Genomic DNA, 24,198 nt, shown 5'->3' with positions numbered 1-24,198 from the left:
TGGGAAAAAGTTCCTATAAGAGGGAAAACTTTCATAGGGTGAACTAGTAGGGGGAGGGGCTGCTTCTGTATTGTTTGCCTCCATTCCCCTACTTGTCTCAGCAAGGTTCTTCCAGGTGCTCAGTTGCTAATTGCTCTTGGGCTTTACACCTGAGCCCTACCCCACTGAATGGTACATTTTGCTTTGAAGCCATTTGAGGTTCCATGTTCTCGCGGGCAGCAGGTGCTGGCTGAGGGTGAGTGTGGAGGGAGATGACCCCCCCAGAGCAGCGCACCTCATGGTGCTTAGAATTGCCATGCATACTGATGCCTGTAGAACGAGCTGCTGTGAGTTGCCACCTGCTCACAGCCTGAAGCATAATCAACAGCAGAGCTAGTGGGGGACTCCATGGGGTGTCCTTCCAACCTGAGGGAAAGCCCACCAAGGAGGGGGAAAGCCAGGAGAAGAGACATAGGCTCTTTGAGAGGGGGCGGACAAAAGGGCAGGAGCAAGGAGAGAGTGGCATGGGGGACAAGGTGGGAGCAGGAGAGGATAAAGAGTGCTGTTTGTAAGAGGAGGGATGCAGGGGAGAGGACAAAAGGGGGCAGCTGTGCTGGTGTTATACATTATGCCACAATATCCAGATTATAAAGTCTTTAACTATAAAACCCGTGATGGTCTTTTCTCTCTGTGAATCATATTGCAAGAGTGGTTTATTTGAGTCACACAATAATATCCCTTAAAAACAGATTTTATAGTTATGACCTATTATAATCCATGCCCTATAGCATGATGTGCAATGAAGCACAGGTGTTCCACATTCTGCTGGCTTGTCACCCAACCTGTCTGGAGGTTGAGAGGTGTATTTCCATTTTGCAACACTGTCTCCACTGTTCTAGTCAGGAAGCCAGAAACATTTGCACTTCTGCATGTCTGAATAGACTTTCTTGCATGTTCAGTTGTTTGATTGACTTCTGGTAATTTGATCTGATCACCTAAAAAGTTGAGTAACATTTTAATGATCTTTGATGTAAAAAGGTTTTCTTATCGCTAAATTACTTTCCCTGTGTATTGTATGAGAATTTCTCATTTGACTGGCAACAGGATATGGGGCATATTACAGTTCATATTTTCTCCATATAGGGCACCATTGTCAGGTACATTCATGGGATCAGTCCAGTTCATGGTTTTAGTACAAATATCTGTCTAAGAGGAGCCTTGTTTGCTTTCGTAGCACAGATGGCAAGGACTGAATGTCCAGAGGAACTGAATTGCCCACGTTTGGAGGTGATCCTTCCACATCAGGAAGGAGGCACACTGGAATATGTACACTGCTGGTGCCTTGCTGTACCTGTTCTGTACCAAAACAAAGGACTTATTTCTCAAGGGCTAGCAACCTAGCACCCTTTGCAAGCACCACAGTCACTTTAAGGGGTTGGGGTAAAGCATCAATTAGAAGTCAGCGTAATGATTCCATTGCGATGTCAGGCCCTTGCCACCTGGGATATTCACAGTGCTGTGAATATCACATACAACTGCAGCCTGATGGCTGGTATTTGGGAAAGACCTTCCTTGCTGGAAGGGATGGATGGTAATAATAGAAAATCAGAAAAACGTGATCAATACAAACATGTGGCAAGTGTTTTGCATGAATGCATTTTCCATCTTCTACAACTGAGGGTTTATTTCCTGTAAATATGTTTACAAATATGTCAATCAGCATGTGGGAAGGCTTTAGCGAAAATATTCCTAGTGTGTTAATAACAGAGAGACTGGTAACCTGACAATTTTGTCCATTTGTTGGTTAGTCTTCCAGGGCCTGATTCTCATTCACACTAAAGACTCTACTGTAAATGAGAATCAGGACTTCAGTATTCTGAAAGACAGTACAAGGCTCTCATCTTCTAAGCTACATAATGATTGACAATTTTTACCATTCCTGTCAAGAAAATTCATAAATAACCTGCTCAAAGCCAGTTTGATTTCTTCCCTTCTCAGTCAATTTTCACTCATTTCTAAGGGCAAATAAGTCTGCTGCTGTTTGCATGGGCAACTTACACTTTTTTTGCTCAGTTCCTGGCTCCGTCTTTCAAAAGAATGAAACCTTCATAATAAACCATAAAAAAACCTCAAAGGCAAAAACTACCTTTTGCTTTGGCCAAGTTTAAGAATTTTCAGGTTTTCTGCAGAGCCAACAAAAGATAAAATTCCTGCTTTGCTTCAGGCACAAAACAAGACATGCAGTGCAATGGGGTATGCTGCAGAATGACAGTTTAGAAAAACTGTATTTGGGTGACAGGTGAAAGTCAGACAATGTCATCACAACTAATAAAAGAATTTATTGTAAACTTATGTATATTACACAATTTTACATTATAATACAGAATGTGGAGGATTTAACACTCAACATTTCAAATATGGACAATGGTTGTAAGGAGATCTTTGACTGACATTAAGACTTTTTAAAAAGCCACAGAGCATATAGGGGAATATTCTGAAATATTCCAATTTCTTTCACACTTAACTTGGTTTACCAATTTTTACAGCCTCCCCCTTGTTGTGTGACATAACTTTCTTCCCTTCAATTCAGATGGAACAGATTATGTTCTCATGAAGAAATGTCTCTCACCACTCTTGAAAATTCAAAAACCTGTTTGCAAAAATGTCCTGCATTTGGACGACTAAACAAATATTATTGAAACTGCTTTGGATTTCAATGGATAGCTTGTTCTTAGCAAATTTCACGTTGGATTATTCTCCTGGGGTAACTATATTAACCTGGCTTGCTTAGAAATGAATCAAGAGACTCAATCATTGTAGCTCCTTCAAACTACTACAGAACAGATGCCTTGGTTTAGGGGACTTTTTAGAACTCAAATGCTGAAAATCATGCGGCTCAAGCAGTTGGGGCAAGATTTTGAATGGCAGGTGCCCAAAGATGGGCTCCTACATCCATAGGAGCTGCTGGGTGCTCAGCACTTTTGAAAACCAGGCACCCAATGAATCATTTAGTACTAAGGGACGGAAGTGCATGTGTCGCTCCAGAATACCAGTGCACTGGCTGCCCCAAAGGGCAACTAACTGCCACATAGGGAAGAAGGTTTTATGCAGCCTGGGATGGGACTACAGAGTCTAACTTACAAATTGTGTATAAGTGTATCTAAAAGGTGTAGAGGCTTGACTTCCCTACAGTCTGCAAATCAAACATCAAGGATAAGAGGCTGCCAGCCCCCAACAGGGAAGCTAAGATAGGGCCTGATATTCCTAAATTAAACTGATTCCTCTCCATTCTCAGCACTGGCCCAGCCCCTGTGCTCTAGCAAGAGTCCCCACAGCAAGAGTACTTCAGACTATTGTAGAGCAAGGGCCAGATTGTGCAGCTGCTCCTCAAGCCAGCGAGTGCTCTCTCAGGCAACTGCCCTTGCTGGGTGCTCACCAGCACAAGTAAGAATTCCACAGCTGGGCCCGAGTGTTTAAAACATCCACGGCAATGCCATCAAAGCTCTTCATCTCAGAGCCCAACTCAAATTCCCTCTCATCAGTCCCATTTTCAATGTTAAGGGCAAACTGAGTAGTACTGTACTCCAGTCCTGTTGATTTCAATGGGACTATCTGCAGATGAAGGTCCTCTTTGCGGTGTGCACCAATGGCTGATTCTGGCCTGAGGAGGACAGTGTCAAGGGTCTATAGTTTAAAAACTAATTTAATTTTATTCTGGTTTGTACCTGCTCCTTGAAAGCCTGAAACCACCTTTTTTCAGCTGAATCACTCTCCCTGGAGCATGCACATAGTTGTGTTTAACTGCAGAGCTCCTAGTATCAAGTTTATTAATTTTCTAGTGAAGAAAGCACTCAAGTATTAGTTTTGAAATACACCCTATTCCCCAACAAAAGAAGCTTATTTAGCACTTCTAAAATGCTTTACATTTTGAAATTGCAGCACAAATATTAATTAGGCCTCAGAACATCCCTATGAGATAGGTATCCTTATTCCCAATTTTCCATATGGGGAAACTGGGGCACTGAGCAGTGACACAACTTCCTCCAGGCCAAGCAGCAAATGAGTGACCCAGATGGGACCAGAACTCAGGAGTCCCCGGCTCTCAGGCCCTCATTCAACCTATTATGTGGTACTGCCTCAAAAAGACAAGGACTTTGAAAGCCTGGTAAAGTAATAGTCAAATTTTGGGCCCTTCAACATTGACAGCATTTTTACATACCAGGAAGATTTTTATATTGCTGGTTAGACCTTCTTACGTCAATAAGCATTCGCAAGGCTGCAGTGTGCCCTTCAGATGTGGCATTCACAAGGAGGAGAACATGGCAATACCTAAAGCAGGTGAGTGGTGGGACCGGAAGTAAAGGTTCTACCCACAGCCATGGTATCAGATGCTGCCATGTCCAAAGTACCTGTGTTTTCCCCAATCCTGCTGGGCACCTTTCTGCTATACAGAGTTTAAACCAAAGCTTTGTTGCAGTCAGTTCCTCACAATCTGTGCTGATCATGGACTAATGTTCTCCAAAGATTTAAACAAGTATTACAGAGCAAGTGGCTTGCTCTCCAGCTCAGTAATCGGAATTCTTCCAGCAGCCAAGATCAATATTTGCTAGAGAAGCAAAGGATCTTGCCAATTAACGCCCAGAAATCGTGACACAATCCTCCATGAAATGAGCCATGCATCCAAGTCACTTTACTTTTCCCCTCACATAGGTCACATGCTCAGTTAGTCTCTTTAAATTTGACGTTATTCATTCATCTTGGCCATGCCCCCAACCTACCATCACCGGGATGTCTGAGGTGCTCACTCAGTCCCTCCTAAAGGAAGGAAATATTTGTTACCATACAGTTAACTGCATGGTTGGTCCTGCTGTGTAACTGGAGCCATGTTCATGGCGTTCAACTATATCTGCACAAGTCGCTCACCACAAACATCAGCCTCCAAACAAACCAACTCCCAAAGCTGCCTATTGCTTTGCATGTATTCGCGATACTTTGGGAAAATGGTCTCCAATGGCCCCCCAGCTCACAGCAAAACCTGTACTGGTCTGTGGATTGCCTCAAAGGGAGCTGTGGATTTCCATCTTAAAAATACATCACCTCAGCAAGCTATCCAGTCATCAGCTGGAGGAGGCCTATTTTGCTGCCAAGTCTTTTTCAGCTAGCAACTGAATGCAAACTGACAAAGTTCGCTCATCACTTACTGAGTAAACAACACTGCAATCTAACAACTTGATTTGGAACAGAGCATCATTTTGTTGCATTAAGGTGCATCTTTAATTGGAGGTAATGATCTAGTAGCCCAACATTATAAAATGTATATAATAGCGTCCTACAGAGTCAGTGGAATTGTCATTAAATACTTCACTCTTCAATCCATTGTTACTACAGCATCTTCAGGTTATTTCACTGTTCCTCATTTAATATCCTCATATGTTTGTTTGTGAGGAAATCAAGAAAGGGAATATTACAGATGGCTTGGTGAATATTCATCACTGTGATCTCTCTTGGAATCCTGCAGAGAACAAATCAAAGAAACTATTACAGTATGCAAAAAGCCAACTCTCTCTGAAGTGCCAGGTCAATAAATTGACTAATGGGGGGAAAAGCCAAAAAATGATAATAGTGTTACAGTTACAGAGACAAGGTATTAAAATGCCCTAGCACAAAATGGATGCTATCAGAAAATTTGGAGGAATACTCCTTCGGCATAAGCATATGAAAATTAAAGGGAAGTTCTGAAGTATCAGTTTTGTGGAACAGGCAGTATTTTAATTAAGCCATTTGCTTGCACATATTAAACACTAAGGTCTTGTTTTTCAATTTCAAGTTCTGCTAGAACACCATGAAGATAGGGTGAAGAAGTCTCTAAACAAAAGGAGAATAGTGTTTGGATCAGGAGTTACTGTAAGAACTACTTGATTCCTATGCTACTAAGTAGGCTACTGGGGTCTTGTCAGGCCACTGGCAGAGCATTTGTAGGTCAACTCGTTTTGATCATGGTGGAGAATATTCCACATCTATCCCAGAACCCTGAAGGCAGCCGCCTCCCACTTAACTTTCATCTGTAAGTCCTTGTGTTGCAGCAATCCTTCCAAATGGGAACTAGAGAGGACTTAGGAGTCAGTCGCTGCTGCCCCTCACTTGGCTCAAGGGAGGAAAGCAGCACTTTGCTCATTCTCCCTCCCCGACTGACTGAGGATGAATTTGCTGCTTCTACAGAAAACTTGCGCCCCTGCCAGCCCGGGAACCATGAGAATGGAATGCAAACCATTGTAAAACTGAAGTGCTTCCGGTGAAAATACTGGGCCAGCACTTACAGTCTAAGCTGATCACTTTAAAGTTAGTTTTCAGGTGACTAATAACTTTACATCATCATATGTACTGGTCATCTTTAAAGGAAGACAGCCTTCAACGGAAGTGGAACCCCTTACACAAGCCAGCAACGGAGTGAAGATTTTTGTTCAGTAATTCTTCTAGTAATAAACTATTTATAATTTTATTTTATTAACAAAGGTAATAGACATCCTGCAAAGACCAAAAGTGTGCATGCTATAAGACAAAGGAAAGCGTAGGTCCTCTACGTAGCAGGGAAGGAGAGCTAATAATTGATGACATCAAGAAGGAGGAGGTATTTAATGCCTAAAAAGGTTAATGGTGACTTGTTACTCAACACAATTAATATTAACAACACAGGAGAAGGAACACAAGTCAAAATAGGGAAAGAATAAAGGTTAAAGAATATTTAGATAAGTTAGATGTAGTCAAGTCGGCAGAGCCTGAAGAAATTCATCCAGGGTACTTAAGGAACGCGCTGAAGCAATCTCGGAAGAGTTAGCAATGATCTCTGAGAACTCACGGAGGATGGGTGAGGTCCCAAAGGACTGGAGAAGGGCAAATATCGCACCCTTTTTTAAATATAGGTACTAAGATGATCTGGGGTATTTTAGACCAGTCAGCCTACCTTCAATACGTGGGAAAATACTATAACAGAGTTTTAAGGAATAGGCAGCATGGATTTGTCAGAGCAAGTCATACCAAACCAACCTAATTTCCTTCTTTGACATGATTACTGGCCTAGTGAATAGGGGAAGTGGTAGATGTAATGTATCTTGATTTTAGTATGGCCTTTGTCACAGTCTGACAGGACATTCTCATAAGCAAACTGGGGAAACGTGGTCAAGATGAAATGACTGTAAAGCGGGTGCACGACTGGTTGGAAGACTGTACTCAACGACTAGTTATCAATGGTTCACTGTCAAATTGGGATGGCGTATCTAGTGAGGTCCCTCAGGGATCTGTATGGGTCTGGCACTATTTAATATTTTCATTAATGATTGGATAATGAAGTGGAGAATACGCTTATATAAGCTGGGAGGGGTTGCAAGAACTTTGGAGGATGGGATTAGAATTCAAAACCACCTGGACAAATTGGAGAATTGGTCTGAAATCAACTAGATGAAATTCAATAAAGGCAAGTACAAAGTACTACACCTAGGATGGAAAATACCAAATGCACAACTATGAAATGGGGAATAACTGGTGAGACACCAGCACTGCTGAAAAGGATCTCGAAGTTATAGTAGATCACAAATTGAATACGAGTCAACAGTGCGATGCAGTTGCAAAAAAAAGCGAATATCATTCTGGGGTATGTTAACAGGAGTGTAATATACAAGACATGGGAGGCAACTGTCCTGCTCTATTTAGCACTGGAGAGGCCTCAGCTGGAATATGTCCAATTCTGGGTACCACACTTCAGGAAAGATGCGGACTAATTGGAAAGAGTCTAGAGGAGAGCAACAAAAATGATAAAAGGTTTAGAAAATCTGACCTCTGAGAAAATTAAAAACAAAAACAAAAAAAAACTGGTCATGTTTAGTCTTGCACAAAGAAGACTGAGGAGGGACCTGGTAGCCTTAAAATATGTTAAGGGCTGTTATACAGAGGATAGTGATCAAATGTTCTTCATGTCCACTGAAGGTAGGACAAGAAGTAATGGGCTTAATCTGCAGCAAGGAAATTTAAGTTAGTTATTAGGAACAACTTCCTAACCGTAAGGGTAGTTAAGCTCTGGAATAGGCTTCCAAGGGAGGTTGTGGAATCCCCATAATTGGAAATCATTCAGAACAGGTTGGACAAACACCTGTCAGGGATGGTGGTCTAGGCTCACCTGGTCCTGCCTCAGCACAGGGGGCTGGACTTGACTTCTCAAGATCCCTTCCAGTCCTACACTTCTGTGATTCTAGACACCGAGGGTTCATTGCTCACACAGTTTGAACCTTGTGACGTTTTAACAAGTTCTTAAAGCAGGTAAAACATTTGTGTAAAAAACATAAATGATAAAGGGAGGTCGGTCACTGTACCTGTTGTGAGGAGCGGTCTGGTACCCAACAGCCAGTGCTTGTCTTAGGACATCATTCACAAGTTGTTCAGTGGCCTAAGACAAAGGCAGTGTTAGTCTTTTCACATGTCATCCCCTAAGCAATGGATTTTATTTTTATCTGACTTCAATTTCATTAATAAGCAGCAGCTCAGTCAAAAGTTTGTTTTTTATTTTTTTTAAACTCCAGAATCAGTTAGCTTTTATAAAACTGATCAGCCAATAGACTATAAACGTTACCAACAACCTGAAAAAGATTCTGTTGTCCTAAGACCAGCAAAGCCCTGCTACAAGTGATTTGTATGAGTCCTAAATATAATACCACTAGGACTCCCCAGTTTCAAGTTGTTAAAGGGCATTGGTGATCAATAGTATATTCTTTGCTTTATCCGAAGTTGCAAATGACAGATACTGGTATCACACTCTTGTATGAAGAGCTACCACTCATTTCAGGTATCCAGCAGCCTAACATTCAGATGGCCTAACACCGCAGCCAAAAAGGGGACAACAATACTTGGGGAAAAAAATATTTAGCTCTTTTCACACACTAATTAATCCTCAACATCTCTATAGGGCAGGCAGGTAGGTATCTCTCCCTCTCTCTTTTTCTTCTTCTTCCAGATTGGGAAACTCAAAGTGACATGTTCAATGTTACAGAGTGATTCAGTGTCAGAATAGAGGATTAGAGTTTAGGTGTTTCTAGATTATAGTACTGTTTCCAGCCCACCAGACCATAGTTAGGAGGTTTTAAACACATGCAACACCTGATTCTGTGCAAGTCTTCTGAACTGATCATTATTCTGTATTACTGGGTCTAATACAATTACAGAAATGTAATCGCTGTCGGATAATAGCTTACCTTTAAAACCATATCTTCTATTACTGATGCATAAATGTTCTTGTGCAGCTCAACAGGCTGAAAAGAAATCCCTATCTATAAAATAGGAGAGAGAGAGAATGAATTTTTAATCTGACAGATTACTACATCAAATAAAATAACCAACAGATAATGCTTTGTTATGGATGACATGGCAGTGAACAATGCTTCAGGAATAACCAGTTACAATGAAAAAACAAGCACTGTAAAGTTTTAATACAATATAATTTCAGGACTTAGATTTGAAAGAATATCCAGTGCAAGTGAAACCTGATCATACAAATGGCTGTGGGGACATATCTAAAACACAGAAAAAGTTAAATCAATTTTGATTTGGGGGCACTCTGGGGAGAAAAAGCCCCCCTGCCATTTGTTAAATTTGTACCTATGTTTACTTGACTAGTTTCATGTTCTGCCCCCTCGGTTGTGAAGACTGAATCTGTATTAAATAGTTTTGTTTCAGCCCCTAACATCCCGCCTTTTGTGGTACACATATGGAGTTCTGCTCAGATACTGGCAAGAAGGAAAAGTTTTACCCTCTTCCCCCTCTGGCAGATGGGACTGGAAGGAGAAAAGCTCTCTCTTCTCCCCCGCTGCTACACAGAGGATCTCCCCTTTCTCCCCAATCTGCTACTATGAAGAAATACATTGCTTGCTCTTCATCAACTAAGCCCCACAGGATCCATCTGGACAAAATACACTATTATAAATATAAGGTAATTACTAGCTCAGTAGCAGTTCATTAGCTTTGTGAATCATGTTTCACTACCTTCTGTGCCATGTCCCTCACAAATTCTGATGCAGGCAGGGAGGCCAAGTAGAATTTCATCTCCTCTTGTTTCTCTTCCTGTTCCTTTTTAATGTTTATTTTCAGTTGCTCAGTAAAGCTGAGGATATCCACTTCCTCATCATTCTCTGGTTCTTGTTTCAGAAACCGCTGCAGCTCCTCCAGTTTTCGGCAGAGTTCTTCACCACTGGTGTAAGAAGATGGGCATTCTAAAAGAGAAGCATTCAGTCTTACTTAAGACACGATGAGAAGAGCACTTAAAAATGGATACATGCCCAAGGTCTAGTGAGAAATTCAGGTAATTAAAGGGTACACGTTGGTACTCAACGCTTAAGAACACAAGGCTGAAGAAAGAACAAATATTACCCAAGATTTTTCTCTTTAATGACATCAAGTGCAAGTTTACAATATAAAGAGTTTTCACTCACCAGTTCCTGCTAATCATGCCACTTAAAGAGGCTGCACTTTAAATATTACCAGACTAATGTGGATTTACTAGAAGTCTTCCAGCAGTTCTTTTGTAGAAAAGTCTGGTAAACTAGCGGATACTCCCCTCACCACTTTGAGAAATGGAAATGCCACACAGCTCTGAATACTAATCATGTTGCTGAATGTAATGATCTAATTAAATAAAGGTAAACAGAGGGGCAGATTCTCAATTGGTGTAAATGCGCATAGCTCTATTTTCTCTGCATGAGAATCTAGCCACAGCCCTGCCGAAGAGGACAGTCATTTTTGCACCCTCTCATTACCATTCCTCTGAACTATCCAGTCCCCTTCCTACATGTATTATTCCCCCTCAGAGCCAGTCATTAGTAACTGAAAAGGTTGCATAAATTTTTGACCTTTCCTTTTCTACTCATCAGATGCTTTCCAGCCCTACTCAACATTGCTCACAGCTCACTACTGCTTTGATTTTTGTCTGGAGAGATTGGAAGTCATGCACGGTTTCACAGCTGCCTCTCTCTCTTTGGTAAAATCCATATCTTCATTCCATTCTTTAATCCCACTGCCCTGCTACCTCTTAAAAGCCTGACACTTCCAATAAACCCTCAGAAGTATCACAAACGTGTCATTTTGTTAACTGGGGAATATACGCATTTTCTGAAAGCAATTAGATGTCCAAACTGAACTCAATTCATAACTACATGTGGAACTGACACAAAAAAGCCCCATCATAGGATTGTGGTAAGAAAAACCCTATTTTCCAGCTCAAGCACAACACGTCTCTCTCCATGAGCACAAATTTTACAAAACATCAAGTTGTAGCTGCCAAAGCTGGCTCAACTGTGACCTGCTTCAGAGTGAGGAACAGAACAGTACAACCTTGCTCTTTTATTAGCTCCATGAACGTTACTGATGAATAAGGCTACATTTTAGTCACAGGTATTTTCAGTAAAAGTCATGGACAGGTCACAAGCAGTAAACAAAAATTCACAGCCATGACCTATCCATGACTTGTACGATATACTCTAACTAAACCTTGGGCCGGGGGGCCGCGGGTACTCTGCAGGGACAGCGCGGGTGCTGGAGTTGGTGGCCCAGGACTGGTGCTGGGGGGGAGGGTTGGCAAGGCTGGCAGTCTCCCTACCCAGCTCCGCGTGTCCAGCAGCTCCTAGGGAGATGGAAGGCTGGGGGGCTCCGTGCACTGCCCCTGTCACGAGCTCTGGCTCTGCAGCTCACATTGGCTTCAGTTCCTGGCCAATGGGAACTGCGGGGGTGGTGCCTTTGGGTGGGACAGTGTGCAGAGCCCCCTGGCCCCTCCTCCTAGGAGCTGCAGGGACATGCTGACCATTTCCAGGGAGCCCCTTCCTCCCCAACGTAGATGCCACCCTGTACCCCAACCCCCTACCCCAGCCCTGAGCCCTCTCCTATACCCAAACTGCCCCAGCAGCGGCTGGCCCCAGGGCTGCCTGATCTGCTCAGGCAGCTCTGGAGCCAGCTGCAGCGGCCGATGCAGAAGTCACGGAAAGTCACGGAATCTGTGACCTCTGTGACAGACATGCAGCCTTACTGATGAGTGAAGACAGGAGTCACAGTGCAAGCATTTACGTGACTAAGATGGGCAGTGGTAGTTTAATTGTGGGACGGTAAATTACGAATACTGTATGCTGACCTGGTTATTGGGATGTTTACTGTACGAGTATGTTGATTTAGCTGAACAGCAGGCAGTAAGGAAAAACAAGCAGGATGGGAAGAAGAACTGCTCAAGATACACCCCCCACGCCGCAAAGGCTTGAGGACAGTCACAGGAACAATGGCAGAGCCAGTCTCCGAGGCAGGCATAGTCAAATATTTTTTGTCAAAATCCAAATTTCTTAGTCAAGATATTGTCAAGGTCCAGACTCTACAGAAATATTTTTCACACCACAATAATAATAAAAGTAAGAGCAAGGAAATAAAAAGATTTTGCGGTCCATTCAAAAGCATCTGTCGGTCCAGATTTGGCCCGCGGTTCGCCAATTGACTACCCCTATTCTGAGGAGTGTCTCGACCTCCTGCTGATCCTACCAAACTGGTTTTGATAAGTACGACCAAAGCCTGGGAGCTGACAAGTGCAAAGGAACTGTGGCTGGATTAAAAGGGACTCGCTCTCAAGAGAAGAGGTAGCTGCTGGGGAGTTGTTTCGGGGGATCAGACTGACACACAGGCTCTGTGGGGGTGTCTGAAGAAGTTAGGCCTGCCCAAGCTACCATCAGGGGATGGTAAGCTGTGAGGTAAGATAGACACATGTGGACTCTGAACACTCTCTCTCTAATGCTGTGTCCTACTGTTAAAATAAACAATACGCTGGTTTTGAGAAGGCTGTCCTGGTCACTGTATACCACTAGTCACAGACTCCCAAAGGGAAGAACCATGGTGTCTGATCCCAGCTGGACCTGCCAGACAAGCACAGCTGATACACAGGGTACTGTGGACAGCCTGGTGGCAGAGAGGTGGAAGACTGATTTCTGTGTAGGTGTAAGCAATTCCTCTCCCCGAGGCCTCTCCTGAGTTAGGCCAGTTTCATACTCTCACCCTGGGTTTATTTTCCAGCAGCAGAACAGCCTCCCATGCTCTGAACAAATCTCCTTTCAAAGACACAGAGTCTAATTAGGCAAATTAAAACCCTCCATGGAGTTTCTTTAAACCAAAAGAGCTGGCTCTGATATGTGGTGCTTGCAGTCTGCTGAGAGAGAAGAGTATAAAGATTTATTAACACTCAATTTCACTATTTGTCTTGCCACCATTGGTTGCGTCCTTGCTCTTAATGTCAAATAACGGACTATTGTTTCACTGATTTTTGGACAGCTTCTTCTTCCCTGGCCCACTGTAACTGTGTCTCATTCACTCCATGTTGGAAAAGCATGCTCCATTCTGGAAGGCAGAACCAGTAAGGTCTAATGTCCTCAGACTACTGTCCCAGAATCATGCTGGCCAACAGGAAGTGATCGGAAAGCAAAGATCAATCTGAAGACCCTTCAGTCTCTACTCCCTTTATTCCACAAGCACATCACTTCTGTAACATGCCTGATCATGAATGAGGTCAGGAGTCTCAGCTGCACTTAGCCAGGCATACCCGATCCAGCACAATGCACTTTCAGGGGCGCAACCCAGGATCAGTCTTTTCACAGATCAATAAAATCGTAAGATCAGAATGGGGAGGAATCAGCTTTAGGGGAGGGATTATTTGAAAATGTTACAAAGGAGCAGCACGGAAAAGAGTGGTATGAAATTCAGAAAAAGGAAATTTTGCTCAGTTGTAAGGAGAAGATTCCTGACAGTGAAATGTGTTCAGCTGTGGAATACTATCCACAATGCAGCGATGGAAGCCCCAGCATTCCCCCACTTTGTCTTAGACTGTAAACTCCTTGGGGGTAGGGACTGTCTTTCACCCTGTGCTAGTACAGGGTCTAGTTCAATGGAATCCTGACATTGGTTGGGGCCTCTCCATGCTATTGTAATGTCAACAACTAGGCTGCACAAAGCATTGAAAACAAACAGCAAGGAACAATTTGGTTGGTAGGAGGAAGGGGCAGATGTACTATTAGGCCTTTCTGATCTCTAATTTCTGCAATTCCAACAGAGTGAAAATAGCTTCAAGAATGTACTGGAGAATAAAGTGGGAGAGAGAGGGGGTTGTTTAACAGGCAACATCTTTTAGGGGTAAGGGGCACTGGAGCTGGCCTCCCTTAAATGCTCACCTGGCTCGCTGTCTATTTGAGTCAGGACATCTTCTATTGAATCTTCCTCATTCCTTAGGGCTTCAGGGTCGGGCGGAGTGTAGCCGTGGCATCGACACCAATGCACCACATGCTTGGTTTTCAGGGGGCTGATGCTGTGAAATCTGGGATGCTTCTCTATGATTTCTTGTAGGATTTTTCTCACAGTCATTGCTCGTTGCCACTGTGGGAAATCAAAGTGAGAGCTTTGTTTAGCTGAGGTGTTTTATGTTTGAGTTCTGGGAGACCAGAACACGGCCAAGTGCAGTAATTCAGGGTCCTAAGAACATGGAGACTGCGACTACACCAGGTACTTCCTCAGAAAGCAGCATGACCTGGAAGAATGAGCATGGATTGGTGGGCCTGATTCTGAGTCATTCTGCAGCCTTGGACAGGTAATTTAAACTCTGCTTCTGTTTCCACCATCTGTGTCAAACTGAAAGATCCCTACTTCACAGAACTTCAGCCTTCTATTGTTATAAGCAATACCTATGATTACAGTAACTGAAAGCTATTAGAGGGAAATATGTATCTCTACTGTTTTGCAGCTTGTTTAATTTTGTGCACCAGAACCGAACTGCATCTAGTCAGCCTCAGCGTTTCCTATGCAGGTCCTTCACATAGCAACAAGGGAGAAAAATTATGTAAACAATAGGAAAATGCAACTGCAACACCATAAAAATAGCTCCAAAACAATTATAAAAAAATATTTCTCCACAATGAAATAAGAATCTAGTTCAATAATGGCTCTGCCTGAGGCCAGATCTCACTCAGTCCTTCCACAAAAAGAGTGAACACGACACAGAGCAATTATAATAGAAAGGCAAATGCGGGGATAGGGAATATAGTGAAAATATATTGGGGGAAATTAGAGACAATATTATGCCACACAATGATATGGAAACAATGTGTAAGAAGGAGGCTATGCAAACACTGTACAGCCCAGCAATTTAAAAATATTCCAAAAAGATTTTAAGTTGAAGCAACTGAAAATGGAACGTTAAGGTTATTTAAATTTAATTTATTCTGCAACAGTAAATTGGGGTACTACATGGAAAGAAGCCAGTGCATATTACTGTGAAACATGCCTCCATTTCCAATATATCAGAGTGCTTTTTGTCATAGCTGAGAACTTTGGAGTGGCTCCAGGTTTCACCATGCAGAAGTTTCCCCAGTTTTAATCACAGTGCTCATCAAACATGTAAAGAGCGGATTACCTCAGCTGCTCTTCGTTTTCCAATATTCCAGCTGTAGTACTGTTCCACTGAACTGGCACGGAAAGAACTGACATCTTCACCTAAAGAGCACACAGCCAAAAAAAAACTGGAGTTAAATTTTAATAACTATAAAATCTTTGCTGCTGGCAATTTCTGAAAACTTCAAATAGGTTTTTGTTGGATACATTGTGCTTGGTGGGGAGAATGGGAAAAATGGTCTCTCTGTGTGCAGTCCCCACAGCACAAAGAATTCTATTCTCTTACAAAGAGTGGGTGCATTTCCTGTGCACAGCACATACGATCTTATTTGTACAATCACTCTCTCTCTTTGTCAAGGTATCACATGTGTCAGCCTAACAACCATGTTTTAAATTCCCAAAAGACAAAACATGACAGAAGAAGTTCAGTAGTGCTTTGCTATTGTCAAAAGTACCAGTAATTTCCTTCTGAAAACACTTATGTGGCTAACAATTAGAAATATAAACATTAAATAGAAAAAGAAACAAAGCAAAGGACATCTCAAGAAGTTTTCACTGGCAAATTTAGGAGGGTATTAACTCCCAATCAGCAGATCTGTGAGTGTTATATAGGACTCCTAAAATAAGAAGCACTGAAAGCACAACCCACTACCTCCATTTTGCTCATGTTACTGATTTTATTCAGTCTGTCCAAACCAGTCTCCAGCAGCTTCTCCTCACTGAAGTATATTCGTTACTAGAGAAACATCAGTAGCATTTTGTTTCCCAACCACATATATAGGTGGTGTGTGGGTGTGCAATTAAAAAGGATCTTTTCCTGATCAATGACAGATGAAAACGGACTGATGGTTGCCTAAAAGCTGCCATCATTGGTTAGATAAGTACCAATATTCTAGTGTGAACTACCCTCTCTCTCTCATACACGCAAGACAATGAACGTTAGGGCTTGTCTATACTTACGGCTTGATCGGCAGTGCTGCGATCGATGCAGTGGTGTTGATTTAGTGGGGCAGGTGAAGACCCACTAAGTTGAAGACAGAGCGCTCTCCTGTTGACTCCTGTACTCCAACTCCCCGAGAAGCGTAAGGGAAGTCAGCGAGAGCGCATCTCCCATCAACACAACACGGTGTTGACACCGCAGTAAGTTGACCTAAGTTACGTTTACTTCAGTCACGTAATTTACGAAACTGGAGTAGCATAACTTAGGTCGACTTACAGCTGTAGTTTAGACTAGCCCTCAGTAACTGCCAACAGCATTTTGTTGGCAGGATTTGGCTGATTTAGATTCCTAAGTATTTTGCTACCAACAAAACTCGAAAGGAAGCTTTCTGGGGCATGGGTTTCACTTCATTCTGTTTTGTGTAATTTTCCCAGCTGCAGAGTGCCATGCATATCTTTGGTGCTATCAGAATAACAAACTGATTGTTTTCATACAGATCTTACTTTTCTCAGCAATTAATGGAACTTTCTTCACTATCGCTGTTAAAAGTTGCTGGACATTCTCCAAATGTTCTATGCTGCAAAGAAAGATCACAGTGAAGAGTAATTACTTTTTAGAAGAGATAAATCAGATCTACAGGATTCTAACATCCTTATCAATTTAAAAAAAAGACCCACTGAAATCAACAAATGGGGTCTCAGTGTGGGCATAAAGTTCCACCCACCAGGATCAGGACTCAGACAGGTCACTGTGTCTTTTTGGTTTGCATCCTGCCGGGATGGAATCTCAGGAACTGGCCTTGCAGTAATGCCTAAGCAATGTCTACTAACAGTACAGGAGCTGTATGACACCATTGCTTCAAATACGTATGATAGCAAGATGCTATTTCTGTAAGTTCTCACAGCAGGAATGTGCTAACAGTATTGCAAGATTTATACTTTATAAAACTCCTCGATGCCGCTGGTCCTCATATCCCTCTTCTACACTGCTTTATTACAAGGAAAGACAAGGGACATCAGGCACATGATGATCAACACCAGGATGTGAGGTACAAACTTAACCAGTAAAATTAAAAACAAAAAAAACCCCAAAAACCTTTCCCTAGTATTTCCTTGAAGTTATTTAAGACCAACTGGTGAAATTCAAAGAGCATATTGGCTTCTGATTGATTTATATATAGGCATCCCTATGGAAGTCTCCACCAGAGTAAGAGTGTACTATGACATTTTAAAAAAATGGTAACAGGAAAATTTAAGTTATTGACAGGATTGTGAGCAGAGGAGATATCTCCTACATTCAGGGATTTCTATGGAAAGTTATTTTGCTGGTAAAGCTCTGGGTGAAGAACTTCCAAAAAGCACTCGTGATGGCATCACAAAGAAGTGTTCAGATTCTTCCACGTCAGAAGTGTAAATGCTGTTAAGACACAAGGAATCAGATACCACATCCTCAGGCCCACTCCCAAGTTAGAATGTGGAAAGATCTCTTGACAATTACAGCGATATGTGAGTAATAACATTCACAACCAGACAAACATACAGAGAGGTAACACACATGCACAGAGTTTACAAAAGAAAAAGAAGTTGAGGGAGGATCAAATCCCTTCCCCAATTATTTTCAGCTGTATTCCAAGGACCATAGCCCGGCATTGATCAGAACATGCAACTGCAGTGGGAATTATTAGTGAATAGATGATATAAGATTCAAATGTTTAGCAAATCCCCAAAATGATTAAGCACCATTAAACAACTTCATTTTTAGCTGTTCCGAGTACAAGCCCATTCACAAAATCAGTATTTTAATACTACATCCTGGAGATATGGATGTAACTGAGGTCTGAAAATGAATGTCAACCAACAGACTACCTAGATTATAGTATGCTACAGAATGTATCAGTGTCTGTCAGATTTTAATCACTCGATTCCTCAGCCAGTGTTCCGATATTGTTGTGTACTGTCCTACGACCTGCCCAAAAGCTAAACTATATAGTTCTTTAGACAAGAAAGAACAATTACTTGATAACGTAATTTCCAAGTTCTGAGCTCTCTTCTGTTTTTACTGCTGCTTGACCATCTTGGGAGACCAGAGAGTTGCAGTTCTGTCCCGCTGAATCAGGCTCCATCTTAACTTCAGAGAAACACAGAACAAATTTTTAAAATGACAGAGTTGTTGATAGTCAGCTGGGCAAACTGATAAAACTCAGCAGAGTGCAGTAAAAAACTAGTGTTATGCATTTGATCAGACCGGCTCTATTTGGGAGCAGGAGGGAGGGGGGAAAGAATGATTAAAACTGCCTGAAATACCCACATCCACATTCCAAAGACAGGAACTGAACACGGAATAAAGTCAACCTGTGTGTGTGTGGATGAGCTCTCCCCACACATCTGGCAATGCAACCCCACCTTGAGTGTGTATTCTACACTTTCAGCACAATCCAACCCTGCCCTGTTGGCAATTCATCATTTATCCAGTGGAGGGAGAGCCACTGAAATAGCTTCATTCCATACCCAAAAACACTTAGTTGTCTTCTTGTAAGAAATATTCATGTCTGGAGCATCAGGTGCTTGTGGGTTTTGTGGAGGATGATCCAATTTCAACTGAACTGCTTGCAAGTGTCCCTTGGCTTTCTGTCAATTGCAAGGCCTGGGATCGCACAGCCATTGACATTTAGTGCTGCTGCAAAGCACTGCCCAATGATCCCACCACTGAATTACCATTCGTAGGGCAGCGCTCATACTTTGATTAACACACACTGCTATGAATAGTGTAGCACTGCATACGTTTCCACAGTGGTGGGTTGGCACCATGCAAGTTTTACTAACTATGGGAACCTTCCAAAGTATCCTCCTTTAAGTTTTTTTATGCTCTTCTGTACATGTCTGTCCCATGGACTATGCTGAGGGCATAGCGTCTTTGTTCACTTTTCCAACCCCTAGATTCTATTCCTGTAACAACTTAATTGATGGACACAGTAGAAAACAGAATCAAACACAATGGGATCTATTAACGTGGTCAGAACACTTCCATATGGCAGCCATGTTCATTCATGCACAATCGGTTTCTTTGAGAGTGCTACTGACAAGTGATAAATTCATTTTTTTACCTTTAGTGACAGATGCTGTGGAGGAGATGGGTACAACCGTACTGGCTGAAGTTACAGCAGTCGCAGCAGACACTTTGCTGGTAGACAGCGACTGTATCACTGAAGGACAACAGGAAAAAAAAAAAAGATTTGTTGTATACTTCTAAATACTCTTCTCAGTTAGTGCGTCACCCTTTTTTTTAGCTGAATAGTTTTATTAACCCTGGATAGCAAGTTATATTGTATGTGCAACATGAAAGCTTGGGAACAACTGAAACCCACTACATGCTTTCTTCTTGGGTATTTATAAACCTTGTATTGTTGTATGGCAAGAATGGATGCGCTCTTTGCTATGTCAAACACCATCTAATGCCGCTGCATTTACCTTTGTTCACAGGCATCAGTATAGTCTGAACACCCCCAGGTGCTGTATTTACGCTGAGCTGTTTGATCTGGCTAGGTACTGTCAGCACAGCCTGCTGGGGACTACTAGACTGGTTTGAGTGGATCTTTAACAATCCTAAAAGAAGGGGGAAAGAGACACATTAGATAATGCTTAGTTCAGTCTATCCCCTACTATTTCTCTCCCTTTCTGCACGAAATAAGGTGATATAAGCTAAGCTTTGCTATCCTCTTAGCAAGCCCATGCTCACACTGAATTGTTAAACAAGTTTTTCGTTGAGTTGGATGGCTGCCAACACACTCAGACACATTATATAACTATATTGCACAGGGCTTTGATATTTGTGAGGTAAGATTTAGAAAGAATACAGTAATCTTAAACAGAGACTGTTTTAAAAAGAGTTTTAAAAGAACACGGCCAGATACTCAAAACAAAGGACTCTTGTCAGAATAAGACAAAAAAGTCTTGACTTACATGTTTCCTGAACTTATCCTTAGGGATCTGATAAATGTAACCTGTAAATGAAGTAAACTAGATTCTACCAATATAGCTCCTATTACACTAGATCTGAGCACATCAGAGTCTTCCTCAAAACATCCCTGTGCGGCAGGGCTGTGCTATTATCACCATTATACAGATGGGGAACTAAGACACAGAGAGACTATGTGACTTGCCCAGGGTCACACAGGAAGTTTGTAGTGAATGGACCTGAACCTGGGTCTCCCCAAGCCTCTTAACAATAAATACTAACTGCCTTGAGAAGCAAAGCTAATAGAAGCATATAGCATATTTACAAGGGAGACTGATTTAAATTATCATTTTAATCATGATTTAAGTAAGCAAGCAGGAAACCTTGATTTAAATAATTAATTTTAATCTTGTTTTTCATTTGAATTTTCCTAAAGAGAAGTCCATTCTCATTGGTTGGTATAATCATTAAAACATGTTGATTTGTAACTAAGTATAGGTTTTACATTAAAAAGTCGATATTTCTGTCTGCTAACCAGGAGAATACACTATATCTATACATGTTTATTTAAGCAATTCTCTAGCTTAGAACACATTTTTTAACATTAGAAAATGGTGAATGACTCCTTCCTTATTTACTAGATGAGAGTTTTCTTTTTAATTAGGATTTGTGTTGAACTCCAATTACCATCCAAATGCAGCCCAACTAAGAATGCACAAAACTGTCAGTTTACATTTTTTTTAAAAAATAAAATGAAACTACCTTAAATGTGCTGGGATGCATAAGAAAAAAATTGTTTCCTGAAATGTTTTGCATTTAGGACTAACTGAATTACGAAAACAAGGAAATATAAGCCGTAGGTAGTGAACTGATGGTTTGGATACAAACTGTCCTATGTCTGCAGTATCAGTGTTCAAATCTCGTCAGTGTTTTCCCTTTGATACAACCATGTACTTGGACAAATGGGATGCATCTTTGTAAAATGAAAGTAAACTTGGCATCCAAACAGAGATTCCTCACTAACCACTAATGGAAAACTAAAGTCATTACTCTAACCAGAAACACTCAACATGCAAATGACCTAAGAAGTCAAATTTCAAAATTGTTCTTTCTGCAACCTTCTTTCTGTTAATCAAAAAGTCGTTTTACTAAGACAGGTTTTAGAAACCAGAGGAAATTGCTAAATCTACAGTTAATTTTCTGGTAAGAGCTCTGAATTCTACTGTTTACTGTACAAGGTATCTGAAGGAGTTATAGTCCAAGTCAAAATTTTAGTAACAAAAAGGCAGAAAGGAAGTTTATTACCTGATACAGCAGCTTTGCCAGAAACAGGGGTTGGTGAAGTCATCAAGGAAGCAACACTTACAACAGTAGAAGTAGGAGTTTTATTAGCTACTGATGAACCAGACTGCCCCTGGTTTATACAAATTTGGTGTTGCTGTCCTGATGTCTTTGCCACAGGACCCACAGTGGAAGATGAACTGGAACCTGCACCATCCACTTGCTATATTAAAGAGAGAGACGTTGCAGTGTCAAATTCCTTTTTATTTTACTGAGCATTTAAAATAATTTGTCATGCTGCTAGAGAGGAGCATTTAAGAGAAATAAAAGCAACTGCATATATACCTAGCCACAATCTTACTGTCTTTAGGTAACTAACTGTCATGCAAAGCAAAGCTCTTAAAAATATTTCCAAAATATACGCATTTCAGGTCAGTTTCCCTGCAACTGCCCTGGAGTTCTGAGCAGGAATGAAACAGACCATACACATAAGAACTACTGTGCTGCTATTGGGACTTCACAAACAACGTTCTCAGGAACCAAGTACCCTATTCACAAAGGAGGTTTACTTCCTTGTTGAGATGAGTTAGCACAGCAAAAAAGTTTACAAGAATCTTGAATATTTCACAGCTACTCAGAACTCTAGAGCAGTGGTTCTCAACCAGGGATATGCGTACCTCTGGAGGTACACAGAGGTCGTCCAGGGGTACATCAACTCATCTAGGTATTTGCACTAGGCACTAGCGAAGTCAGTACAAACTAGAATTTCATGCAGACAATGACCGTATACTGCTCTATACCAGTGCTTCTCAAGCTGCGGGTCATGATGTATTTTATAATTATATGGTAAAAATGAGAAAGTCAGCTATTTTTTTCAGTAATAGTGTGGCTGTGACACTTTTGTTATTTTATTTCTGTGTCTGCGAGCTAGTAGTTTTTAAGTGAGGTGAAACTTGGAGTACACAAGACAAATCAGCCTCCTGAAAGCGTTACAGTTATCTGGAAAGGTTGAGAACCACTGCTCTAGAGCCATCAATAGAGAAAAGGAAAACATTTTGTCAGTTACATCTTATAGCTGCCTCCACTGGCTCAAATGACAAATAATGGTTTTGTTAATGCTTTATCCACGTCTTAGCAACAGCACATTGTTCAGTCAGGTGACTCATTTAAAAAGGGACACTGGTAACTTAGTAGTGGATAAAGAAATTCAGACAGAAGTGTGATTTGTTCCTTTTGTGATCTTAGGGTTTTGTACTGCCACCATTCACCACAGTAGCTGAGCAGCTTCAGAGTAAAATAGACGGGCAACAGCACTGTCCTTAGCGGACTTCATAGAGTCTCTGGCTCTTCTTCCTTTTGGAGACAAACTGTGGGTGGTGTTGTGAATGTGAGTCTAGCAAAGGTGGAAAGTGACACCTAAGATTATTATAACTGAAAGATTAGAGGAAAAACATAGCTTTTTCTTTGTGCATTTGATAACACTTTGCATGTGGCCAGTTTCACACCTTTGTGAAGTTAGTTTGCCTTGCTTGCGTGGATCTTTCACACAGCAAGACAGAAGAGAAAAATATTTTTAAAAAAATAGGAAAATGAGATTCAAAACACACACACACACACACACACACAGAAAACTAAACTACAAAATGGCAGGGGACTTGGCTCAAGGGCAGGTGAGGAGTTACTACTCAAAAAAAAAAAAGTTAAGTGACTTGATTGCCAATTGATTATGTCTCTTTCACTAAGCTTGCCAAATATCTCCCTATTCTTTCCCCGGCCAGAGTTATCACTGCCAATTTTTGCTTCAGATTTGATGTTACTGGGGTTCCACCTGCTCAGCTATATCACGTAGTACACAATGGGAATGGGAGTGTAAGGGACGAGTCAATAGAGGGGTTAAAGTTTATTTTCCTGACAGGACTATATTAGGACTATATTATATCTGCAGAAAAGGATCTAGGGGTTACGGTGGACGAAAAGCTGAATATGAGTCAACAGTGTGCCCTTGTTGCCAAGAAGGCTAATGGCATTTTGGGTTGTATAAGTAGGGGCATTTCCAGCAGATCGAGGGATGTGATCATTCCCCTCTACTCAGCACTGGTGAGGCCTCATCTGGAGTACTGTGTCCAGTTTTGGGCCCCACACTACAAGAAGGATGTGGATAAATTGGAGAGAGTCCAGCGGAGGGCAACAAAAATGATTAGGGGGCTGGAGCACGACTTATGAGGAGAGGCTGAGGGAACTGGGATTGTTTAGTCTGCAGAAGAGAAGAATGAGGGGGGATTTGATAGCTGCTTTCAACTACCTGAAAGGGGGTTCCAAAGAGGATGGATCTAAACTGTTCTCAGTGGTAGAAGATGACAGAACAAGGAGTAATGGTCTCAAGTTGCAGAGGGGGAGGTTTAGGTTGGACATTAGGAAAAACTTTTTCACTAGTAGGGTGGTGAAGCACTGGAATGGGTTACCTAGGGAGGTAGTGGAATCTCCTTCCTTAGAGGTTTTTAAGGTCAGGCTTGACAAAGCCCTGGCTGGGATGATTTAGTTGGGTTTGGTCCTGCTTTGAGCAGGGGGTTGGACTAGATACCTCCTGAGGTCCCTTCCAACCC

At 41.7% G+C, this 24,198-nt stretch overlaps 1 protein-coding gene across 3 annotated transcripts in view; it reads right to left on the bottom strand.

The window, feature by feature from the left end:
- Nucleotides 1-2,298: 2,298 nt before the first annotated feature.
- The window catches only part of YEATS2 (YEATS domain containing 2), a 70,950-nt gene continuing 49,050 nt past the window's right edge, over nt 2,299-24,198 (bottom strand). For all 3 annotated transcript variants that reach the window (XM_045031493.1, XM_045031494.1, XM_045031495.1), the window contains 11 exons: nt 21,620-21,818; nt 19,828-19,962; nt 19,464-19,562; nt 18,376-18,487; nt 16,864-16,937; nt 15,443-15,522; nt 14,208-14,409; nt 10,006-10,232; nt 9,219-9,293; nt 8,343-8,416; nt 2,299-5,491 (listed from right to left, as the gene is read on the bottom strand). In XM_045031493.1, coding sequence (XP_044887428.1) covers nt 5,383-5,491; nt 8,343-8,416; nt 9,219-9,293; nt 10,006-10,232; nt 14,208-14,409; nt 15,443-15,522; nt 16,864-16,937; nt 18,376-18,487; nt 19,464-19,562; nt 19,828-19,962; nt 21,620-21,818 — 1,386 coding nt within the window. In that variant the 3' untranslated portion in view covers nt 2,299-5,382. The remainder of the gene's footprint in view (nt 5,492-8,342; nt 8,417-9,218; nt 9,294-10,005; nt 10,233-14,207; nt 14,410-15,442; nt 15,523-16,863; nt 16,938-18,375; nt 18,488-19,463; nt 19,563-19,827; nt 19,963-21,619; nt 21,819-24,198) is intronic.

The sequence above is a fragment of the Mauremys mutica genome, chromosome 9 (genome assembly GCF_020497125.1).
Source record: "Mauremys mutica isolate MM-2020 ecotype Southern chromosome 9, ASM2049712v1, whole genome shotgun sequence".
NCBI lineage: Eukaryota > Metazoa > Chordata > Testudines > Geoemydidae > Mauremys > Mauremys mutica.
Note: the sequence above shows the minus strand (reverse complement) of the source record. Positions and strands in the feature narration are given on the sequence as shown.